Consider the following 10,688-nt stretch of genomic DNA (forward strand, 5'->3'; position numbering starts at 1 on the left):
TGTCATTGGCATATGAATTGTAATCAAATTCAACCATACACCCTGACCATTCGTCCTGTAGAGTCTTTAATGGTTGAAAGGTGCAGGCGCTTTGACTTCGTCCCAGCGCTCCCCCTTTGGGGGGTCGCTGTCCTTCGAACCGCGCGGCTCACTGTAGCGGGTTGCTTCTTCTTCGGTGCATTTGAGGCCTTTGCTCTCTTCATGGCTCGCTCCTCTTTCTCTTTCCTTTTTCTTTCCTTCTCTTGCTCAAGAACGCGTTTCGCTTCATCGAGTTTCATCTGCTTCTCCTGCTCTTCCCTTTCCTGTTCACGTTTGGCCTGCATCTCACGTAACTGTGCGGCTCGGGCCTTTTGGGCCTTCTCTAATGCGGCCCTTTGCTTATCTGTCATTGGACGCTTTACTTTCTGCATAGGAGGTTGTTCTGGTTTCTTTTCTGCTTGTTGAACAGGGACTTGTTCTGTGGGTTTTTCTACATTCTCTTGTGGAGCGGCGCTCGATTCTTGATTTGGATCTAATTCTTCCATTTGTTTCTTCCTTACACAGAAAAAAAAAATCATAAGATTAGACATCCGCTACATCATCTGAAAATGCAAAACGAACCGTTAAGGGACTATTCAATGCAACTTCCAAACCGGTCATCGAGTCAATCAGATAGAATTCGATTTTAGATATGGTATCATCTACGGGAAGCCATTCTCCCCCATCATTGGTCCAGGTCACTACATCACCGAAACTATCAGGGACAACTGCAGCAACTACAGATTGCGCAGAATCATTGAAGTCACTGAGGTAGCGGCTTCCCTTTACTTGAATGTTACTCGTGAGTAGAACTGGATATGAACCCGAGAGGTTAACTGGGTTCTTCAATGTTACCATTTGGTAATATCCAGTCTCGGTCCAGCGAGACTGCCCGGTCAAAATGTAGGCCGTAGTTCCACGTGTGGCTGGCAGGATTTTGAACTTCTTAGGCCCTGTTGCTGCTATGGAAATCTTCCTGCTCACTCCATCATAACTAACAGTATAACTCTGTGTTCCGGCGGCGCTCATAGCGTCTGCTACTGCTAATGGGAAGTTTGCAATACTGTAGTTTCCGGGCGCGATGGTTGCATTATAAATCGTACTATCGCCTTCTTCTACAAATGCTATAACATTATTTGCACTAGATACCAAGTCCCAATCCTGAAGGAAACTCACGGAGAGCACCTTCATCATCTCCATCCTCCTAGGAGGAATGGAAAATGACCTCGACTTCAGACTGCAATATGTAATCTCGTTAATCATGATATTTCCTTACCTTTTATGTAAAGACAAAGGAAATTTAAATGTCCTATAAACCACGCCCAATCTTTCCAGCGGGTAAGAAGAAGAAAGACAATCGCATCCCAGTTGACCTCGCTTCACCGCCTCTATGTACTACGTTGGTTGCCCCAAGGAAAAGTGGTAAGTCAGCATTAGTTTGTGGTCTGATAGAGGATGTGTATGCAAAGTGTCATGACAAAGTCATTCTGATGAGCGACACCGTTGAGTATGATGCTTCGGTGAAAACGTTGGCTAAAACAACAAAACATGATAACATCTATTCCACAGATGAGGTATCGAATGCCTCTATAGCAAAGATTGTGGAAGAACAAAAAAAAGCACACAAGGATGAAGGTAAGTCATTATTATTGTTCATCAATGATGCCGGAGACTCGGCTAGGAGTGCCGACTTAAATCGAGAGTTATCTAAATTGTACACAAAATGCCGGCACTTTGGGATTTCCTTGTGTGTGGCTATACAAAGTGTCACTTCACAGATATCCAGAAAAATGAAGAACTGTACAACAGAATGGATTGTCTTTAAGAACAATGCAGAGGATATGAAACTACTCGCAAAGATGTTAACGTCGGCCTACAAAGAAGAAAAAGAGGTATTGAAATATCTCACTGAATGCACCACACAACCGTATTCATTTTGTTATGTTAACATGGCAGCAAACAATGCTAAGGACATGTATCGTTATTCCGATTCAGAAGGGTTCAAGGATTATTTTTAGCCATGCGAAGCCGATTACAATGCACACATGATATAGCCCAAATCCTTGAACACATTGATGAAGTCATCACCTAAAGGATAGCTGCGGTCTGAATCATAATAAATAACCATTCGACCAAATGGGTCTTGATGTTGTTTCTTTGTAGATGCCGATGCCGGCATTGGCGCTCCGCGCCGGCATGGTTTCGTTTCCCATTGAACTCGTTTCGCCAGAAAACAAACCATTCCTTCTGTTAACAATCTTTTGGCCCATTTCCGATCCGGTGTACAGGGGGTAATAGCTAAGATTTGCTTCACATTGCCTCTATCAATTTCCGAAAAAGCCTTTTCGAAAAACTGTTCGAGGAGGCGGTGCGGACCCTTAATACCGGCTTCCTCTGGGCACATCGCGGAACCGGGCGGGTTCAGGAAAACTGTTTCTCCTTTCCACTCATTCATCAAAAGGGCGTTGATAAATGTACCATCCTTTTGGTAACCAAAGGTTTTCCTTGCTCGAATGTGGCTTTGCTCATTTGAGCACGGGTCTAAGTCAAATATCGGGATGAATGAATGAACAACCTCTGCTAGACTACTGGGGGTGTTATAGACATTATTCACTCCAAGTCTAATGAATTTGTTTTGTTCTTTCGCTTTGCGGGACATATTTGGATTTCTGGTTAGCTTGTAGGATTTCTCCATGGAATGTTTTTTATGCAAAAATCCATTCTCATCTTTTTGACCATGATATGTCAATATCGGCATACACATAGATCATCCGTACGTTGAAGCTTTCACTAGAAAGGAAAAAGCCACAGATCTATTAATAGACCTCTTTCCCAATCCGGAAAAGTGTGGCTATCATGTCTGGGACATGTTAGCTCCATGGAATAACATAAAAGAAGTCAACGAGCCTCTTCCCCTCCCCCCTCATCTCATTCACACACAATTCTCCACCATGGTCTCCGCTCGTCCTTCAACTAGTAGTCATCATCAATTACCAGCAGATTACCTGGATGCGATTAATTCAGCGGTAGAAAGCGATACCAAGAAAGACTATATGCATGCTTTAAAAAAGCTTGTGAAATATTGGGAAGAGAATTGGGAAGAATATTGGCCTAGCAGCGATGACGGGTCTACGGAAAACATTACGAAGTTCTTCAAGACAATTGGGGATAAATACATCGTCCCGCAAAACCAACGAAACCCAGAAAAACCATCAAAGCGCGGTGATGATCCAAAAACTGCAAATAAAAAGTTTACAGTTGACGAACTTGTGGAATTGTTGAAAAATGCAAATGAAGTTAAACGCCCTCTGTGCGGTAGTTCTTATAATACGAACTCGGCCCTTAACAAGTTCATTTCAAGATTTACGAGTGGAAAGGTTGAAGAAGATAAGATCAAAGAATTCGATATGAGATTGACGAATACCAGCCAGCGTTTTGTGGAAATGAGCTTAAAATTACGGTGTGAGTATGGCAAGACATTACCAGCTCGAAGTGAGAATGGAAATCAACAGAGCGAATATGGGACGTATTGCAGAAAATTAGCCACTCTGTATGAGGCGTTTGGGGAACTTATCGTCTCTGTGAAAAAATTACATAAACAAACGAGGCTATTTCGAACAGATTATCGTGTACTGGACAAAGTCATTGGACGAAAAGAGGAAATCCTTCAACATCGGGACAACAACGGTTCCTCTGAGGAACATCATGACAACAACGGTTCCCCTGAGGAACATCAGGACAACAACGGTCCCTCCGAGGATGTCCCTCAACATGACAACAACGGTCCCTCTGAGGATCGGGACAACAACGGTCCCTCTGAGGATCGGGACAACAACGGTTCCTCTGAGGTGGATGTCCCTCAACATGACAACAACGGTTCCTCTGAGGATGTCCCTCAACATGACAACAACGGATCCTCTGAGGAACATCAGGACAACAACGGTTCCTCTGAGGATGTCCCTCAACATGACAACAACGGATCCTCCGAGGAGGGTACAAACCGGAAGGCTCCTCAACAGCCGTCCACGGGTACAAAGCGGAAGGCTCCCCTCAAAAGGCAAGATAAACCTAGCAAAAAATCTTCCACGTATAAAATACCTTTCGGCCGTGTACTCGAATGCAACCTCTGTAAGGAGGGCTTCAGCACTCATGGAAGGTTTCAAACACACATGTTAAAGAAGCATAGTGTGGCTACCTGTGACACCGATTTCCCTACCTATGAAAAAGAGGACAGTATCACGATGGAAATGGTTGCCTATGAAAATGGAGATCTTATCGAGACGGCGCTGTAAGGCGCTTCACCATCAATCATCATCACTGTTATATACGACAGTCTTTCTCTTTTTGAATGATTTTTTGTATTTCTCTTTGAGTTCATCAACGGATATTAGTTTCTGGAGATAACTCTTAGCATCTTTGCTGAATGCTTCCACTTGCAGCACATCATTCACAAAGTCTCTTTTCTGGTCCAACGACCCTATCTTTTCATAGGTTTCCACTAGCATGCTTGTTAACCCGTCCTCCGATGTTTCCTCTGGAAAGTACACTTTGCGCATTTACCTTTTGACATGAAAAAAACAAATGTTTCATCCGCAGTTCTATTCAACACACAACAACCTCAATATCCATAGAACTAGATAGACTCTTAGTACAATGAAGGATTAAGTCTAATTGTTCGACAACAAATGATTCCCTTTCACTCTTATCCTGCATTTGATGATATGTTTCTATAGTGGTAGATAGTAAGAGAATCATACCAGGCCAACTAGTTTCAAAATGTGTAGGATATTCGAAAATATGTTGAGCCGCCCATGAAATTGGCAGAAGTGCAGCCGTGAGACGTTCTTCATCATTATCCGCAGCGCCCGCAACTATTCCATCTATCGCTCGGTGAATCACCTGGGAATAAAAAACACATCGGAATTGCTTTGCATTTTCAGGTTCTTGGTCAGACGACATTATACAATACTGTCAAAATGTGAAGGTTAAGATACTTTATATAATAATGACTCTTTACATCATTGTTCTACATCATGTAGCTAATTTGATGTAGTAGTTGATGTGTGTCCATTCTTATAAAAAGCTAGTATTTGCTTCCAGAGCTTCTGCATTCAAACACAATCGAAACATGTCTTTCCCAGTTACTCCAAAGCGTGAACACTTTGCTAATTGCATCATGCTCTTCAAGACGGACACGTTGATGGCAATGGATAAGCGAGGAAGGTGCATCCATATCAACACTTCCAACTTTCCTGAAGTTCGCCATATTATGAATGATGAAGATTTGTTTCGCATCTTTGTTCATAACAAAACCAAAAGGAGCGCGGGGGAAAAGAATCGGATTTGCCCTGTTTGTTCATGCAACTATGATATTCCTGACCTACTCAAAACAGCAACGGAAAAGGAGATGGCTCTCTCCGGTGTTTGTAGTGATGCCTGCTGGGATACAGCGACGAAATTCGATGACTAAGATAGAAGTGAATGTGAGCCGGGGGCGTGGGGGGCATGTGGGGGGCATGTGGGGGGCCTGTTTTTTTTTACTCGATGTATGAAGAGAGCTATGAAAAAAGAGAGAATATATGGAGTAGATATATGTAGTATAATTCATTGTTTTTTAGGGGGGGCTTGGGGGGCCTGTTTTTTCGAAAGTAGATTGTTTGGAATGAAAAAAGCAGAGTAAAAAACAACAAACACGTTATTCCTATTTTTACTTTAGTAGAACATCTCTGTAGACCCCAAATGTCCAAAAAACAGGCCCCCCAGGCCCCCCTTTTTATCACTCGATAAGTTGACTCGACGGGGGTTAGCTGCTAAATCATATATGGAGAGGCATGGAGTAAAAAAACAGGCCCCCCAAACAGGCCCCCCCTAATTTTAGTATATGCGGAATCGAGTCACCATTCACTTTCATTTACACCGTCTGACTCCACACTTATGAAGGACAGCGCTCCCTTCGGAGCGCGCTGAGCGCAGGCTCAAGCGAGGACGCGTAGTGTGGCCATTGAATGTTCCTTTACTTTCGCCGTAGGCGACCTCGGAAACCAAAGCTGTATTTAAAGAATTACGATCAAGATTGGCTAACTGAAGCTGAGTCATGATCGGGGGACTAACATGTCTGGGACATGGCAAATCACATGAATTGCTTTGCAAAGTGAATCTATCGATAGTTGATTACCATATTAGGAAGGTGCATCACGTGAGTCGTACGCGTAGTAATCTGCTGATGTAAAGTGGGAAAAGCAACTATCAATAGCAAGTCCAAGTTTTTGCATAAAGTCGATGGTTCAATGTCCCTCCCCTGCCCACCAAAACAATTACGATTACGAGCGATTCACACGGCATCGATTAACCATGGACAGCGCTCCTTCGAGCGCGCTGAGTCGCCTTGCGGCTCAGAAATTGATAAGGAGAGCTAGTGGAGAGGAGCTGTTTGACATTAAGAGATTCTACCAACTAACGGTTGACAACGAGAAGTACCAAAAGATAGTAACAGGGAATCGACGGAGTAAGGAGGCGATTGAAAGGAAGATGGTGGACTTAGGTATCCGGTCAATCATTGGTGAAGATGGCTCGAATATGTATGTGGCATCGCTAGTAGAGGAGAAGTTGGGGGCGCTTACAAACGATATCAAGAAGGAGCTAATGAATGCCGGATACACGGAAGACCAGGTGACACAGATTTCCGCCATCTATCGCATGCAACGGAATGTATTGAGACTGAAGGTGTCGTGTGTATCAGTAACTGAAGGAGGATTCGAAAGCACATGATGGGGCAATCATGGAAAAAATGCTGGCAAAGTATGAAGGGAAAAAACTATTCGAAATTGGTGTGTTCGAGATGGGGTCCGAGTGGTTAGAACCACGTTTGAGTTAAATTGACACGGCGTTTAAATATGGAGTGGGCGTTTAAATATAATAAGCCGGGCTGATGTAATATATAATAAGCCGGGTATATAGAATAATAAGCCAGCTTATAATCATAAATAAGCCGGCTGATACAGTGCAGATAAGCCGTACGGCTTATCTGCACTGTATCAACGTCCCTTGACATGACAACTTGGTTCATTTCAGGTACCCACAGTCTGTAGGCCTTACTCTGAGTGCTGTAGCCGACCATGACTGCCTTCTTGGCCTTCTCATCAAGTTTTGACCGCTTTTCCTTTGGAATATGAGTGTAGGCCATGCAGCCAAACACTCTGAGATGCTGGAGATCTGGTTTACCGCCTGTAAACTCTTGGAATGGTGTGGATTGGTTGCTGAGTGCTGCAGTGGGGCTCCTGTTCCTGAGATAGACCGCTGTCATGATTGCCTCGCCCCAGAACTTGTAGCTGAGTCCACTGTGGTGCAGCATGCACCTTCCCATTTCCACCAGCGTTCTGTTCATCCTCTCAGCAACACCATTCTGCTCTGGTGTGTAGGGGGTGCTGAATTGCTGCTGAATTCCCTTCTGCTTGCAGAATTTCTTGAATTCTTCGCCCACATACTCTCCCCCATTGTCTGATCTGAGAGTTTTGATCTTCTGCCCCGTGAAGTTGGTTGCCCAGGCCTCAAACTCCTTGAATTTGCTGAGAACCTCACTCTTCTCCTTCAGAAGATAAACTGCCGTCATCCTTGACTTGTCATCAATGAATGTGACAAAGTACTTTGCCCCACCATGACTTGGTGTCTTCATGGGCCCACACACATCACTGTGAACCACCCCCAGCAGTAGAGCTGCTCTAGCTGCTTCTCCCTTTGGAAAGGGACGCCTGGTGATCTTTCCAATGGCACAGGCTTCACACGGTGATGTTTCTGCGTGATTCTTGACCTCCAGACCGCTTCCCAGCTGGTTCCTAGCCAAGATTTTGATGCTGTTGACGTTCAGGTGTCCTAACCTGCGATGCCAGAGGTCCAAACTCATTCCAGAGGCTATGTTTGCATGTTCTCTTGCATGAAACATGTATAGACCGCCACCTAGAGTTCCCTGGATTGCTTCCTGACCGTCTGAAGTCTTGATACAGCATCCCTTGCTGCCAAACTCAACTTTGGCACCATTTTCAGTGGCTCTTCTTACTGAAAACAAGTTCTTTTCAAGCTTGGGAACAAACCACACGTCTCTGAGGGTACAGAATCAGTTTCTGCCTGTCTCAAGTGTGATCTGGCCCTTCCCTATTGCCTGAACTGTTCTGTTGTCTGCCAGATGGACTTGAATTGGTGACATCTCTGTGTAATTGGTCATCCAATCCTTCCTGTGTGACATGTGCTGTGAGCCACCCGAGTCCACAATCCACCAGACTGCTCCCTGAGAGGTTTTGGTGTCCTTTCCTGACTGAGCAAAGAATAGGAACTCATTCTGAGTTGCCTGACTGGTGCTGGCTTGATTGGCTTGTTGTTTGGTGTCCGCCAGAAACTTCCTGCAGTCCTTCTTGAAGTGACCCTTCTTGTTGCAATAGAAGCACTTCCCTGCTATCTTCTTGGTCCCACCATGCTTGCCAACCTTCTGCCCACCATCCCTGCTGAAAAAGGCCTTCCCTTTGCTATCTCCTTCACCCCCAGCTTCCTTCCTGCGTGTTTCTTCATGCAAAAGCCGTGATGTGAGGAATTCCAGCGTCAGAGAATCACTCCTGACTACAAAGTGAGGCACTTTGAGACAATTTCATCAAAAATATTCCCAGGGAAAAAGTGCCACAGGATAAAACCAATGGTAAAAATTGGAAGCTTATGGAAAGTAAAAAATTATGTAGAGACATGTAGGGATGAGAATTGTCCCCATTTTCCTAGCAAGATTGCAAAAAGAATAGAAATATCCACATGTTTAAATGGCAACATTGGTTTCCTTGTTTACACAAAAATCCACAGAAGATGTAGGCAACTCAGGCGTCAGAACTCATCCCATCTCAACATTACCTTCGAGGCATACCAGCCGGGATTGGCCGCTCCACGCCCGGCATGCCTGCTGGCATCCTCATGTCCGTTCTTCAAATGGACTACATCTGCGCCGGCATCTTCCACCGAGGAATTTCTATGTGTGAAAATGTACCCTTCGGACGAACTTTTAACTTTTTCTGCTGTAATCTTGTTTTAGTAGGTCGTGTTTGTACAGGCTCCAACTGACAAATTTCTTTGCAAACTTCTTTTTGTGTTCTAGTCAATTTTACTGGTCGATGACCTGGTTTCTCGGTAATCGGTGCATTGGTTTTCTGTAATTCATAGTATTTGAAATGCTGGTCTATTTCTTTACCATTGGCGTATGCTACTACGAATTGATAGCCATCGACACTGACTATATGGTATACATCATCAGACCATTTTGCCTCATATCCTTTTTTGAAAATATCCCATTTGAGTAATATTCTTACATGGTCGCCAATGTCAAACTTCTTGAAATCACTTACAGCCTTGCTATTATCGCGCACATAATCACCATCAGCAACATCGACAGGTGCCTTTTTCAATAGACTGTGATATGAAGTATTGTAGTTCATAACAAGGTCAGGAAGAGCATCTATGTAGCGCTTAGTTTTAAATATGGTCATGTATCTGGAGATAACACTTTTCAGTGTGCGATTAAACCTTTCGACCAGACCCATATGGTTATGGTCAGCAACTTCAGCCATGTAATGGTTTATACCATACTTATTGAGCAATTGCTCAAAAACAATGTTGTTGTACTCTGAACCCCTATCAGTCGTGATATTTTTAGGACGCCGCCTAGCGAGTAACTTTGTAAAACAATCAGCAATATTTTCTCTGGTTTTATTCTTGAGAGGAAAAACAAAGGCATAACAAGAGTACACATCTACAATACATAACAGATAATGGTAACCATTGTTGTAGGTAGCATATTTCTGCATGTCGCACAAATCCGATTGCCATATGTGATCAACACCATTGGCTGTTATATGCATGTAGTTAGGCTTGACAAGAGGTTTGTGTACTTGTTGCACATGCTGACTGTCGATGAATGTCTTTATATCCTTTCTGGAAATACCCTGATCCTTGAGTCTCTGGTAGAGCTTTTCTACGCTCTGAAGTCCAGTCTTGGGATCATAGTAAACTTTCTTGATTAGTTCGGTTTTTGTCCCCATTTTAAAAACCGAAAGGAAGTGTCTCTATGACCTTAGACTCAGAGTTAAATTCTTGAACCACACGTTTGTCGTAGACAAACTTGTACTTTTTGCTGGGTGAGTTATTTTTTTCTGGTATGATGATCTTTGTCTTGTTACGCACACTGTGTGTTTTACTAATGTTGATTTCGCTAAAGTTAAAATTAACACAACTCTCTTTCTCAATCCCTTCATCATCAATGTACCTAGGGTTAAATACTATATCCTTCATAGACTCATGTCCAAGATTGAGTCCATTTTCATATGAAAGTGCAAAGCCTTTACAGACCGTCTTTGCTCTACCCGTTTTGTTGAGAATGTAAGAGTAATTCTTAGCGCCACCTGAAACAAATTCTACAATATGGTCGCCTTTCAATTCATCTGTCAGGTCTCCAAGATAATTACCATAGGGCAAAGTCTTTTCAGTTGATCCTATATCATCATCAACATATATAATAGAATCAGTATCATAGTACAACACCTTTTCCCCTACAGTATCCAGAACACTGTAAAGTTTACAACGAGCCAAAGCGGTAGTGTATGCAGCAATGAAAATACTAGTATTCTTGTCATCACGAACAGCAG

General features: G+C 43.4%; 3 protein-coding genes across 3 annotated transcripts; 2 read left to right on the forward strand and 1 right to left on the reverse strand.

Moving 5' to 3' along the window:
* Positions 1–29: 29 nt before the first annotated feature.
* Positions 30–1,218, reverse strand: SPPG_05091 (uncharacterized protein; the record flags this gene model as incomplete). The annotated part of the gene is made up of 2 exons (XM_016753322.1): positions 30–530; positions 601–1,218. 2 exons carry the CDS (start codon positions 1,216–1,218, stop codon positions 30–32), a joined length of 1,119 nt encoding a protein of 372 aa, XP_016607750.1.
* A 1,751-nt stretch (positions 1,219–2,969) lies between these two features.
* Positions 2,970–4,310, forward strand: SPPG_05093 (uncharacterized protein; the record flags this gene model as incomplete). Its single annotated transcript, XM_016753323.1, has 1 exon — positions 2,970–4,310. One exon carries the CDS (start codon positions 2,970–2,972, stop codon positions 4,308–4,310), a length of 1,341 nt encoding a protein of 446 aa, XP_016607751.1.
* Positions 4,311–6,369: 2,059 nt separating this feature from the next.
* On the forward strand, positions 6,370–6,786 carry SPPG_05094 (uncharacterized protein; the record flags this gene model as incomplete). The annotated part of the gene is made up of 1 exon (XM_016753324.1): positions 6,370–6,786. One exon carries the CDS (start codon positions 6,370–6,372, stop codon positions 6,784–6,786), a length of 417 nt encoding a protein of 138 aa, XP_016607752.1.
* Positions 6,787–10,688: the final 3,902 nt, after the last annotated feature.

The sequence above is a fragment of the Spizellomyces punctatus genome (genome assembly GCF_000182565.1).
Source record: "Spizellomyces punctatus DAOM BR117 chromosome Unknown supercont1.8, whole genome shotgun sequence".
In the NCBI taxonomy this organism is placed as follows: Eukaryota; Fungi; Chytridiomycota; class Chytridiomycetes; order Spizellomycetales; family Spizellomycetaceae; genus Spizellomyces; species Spizellomyces punctatus.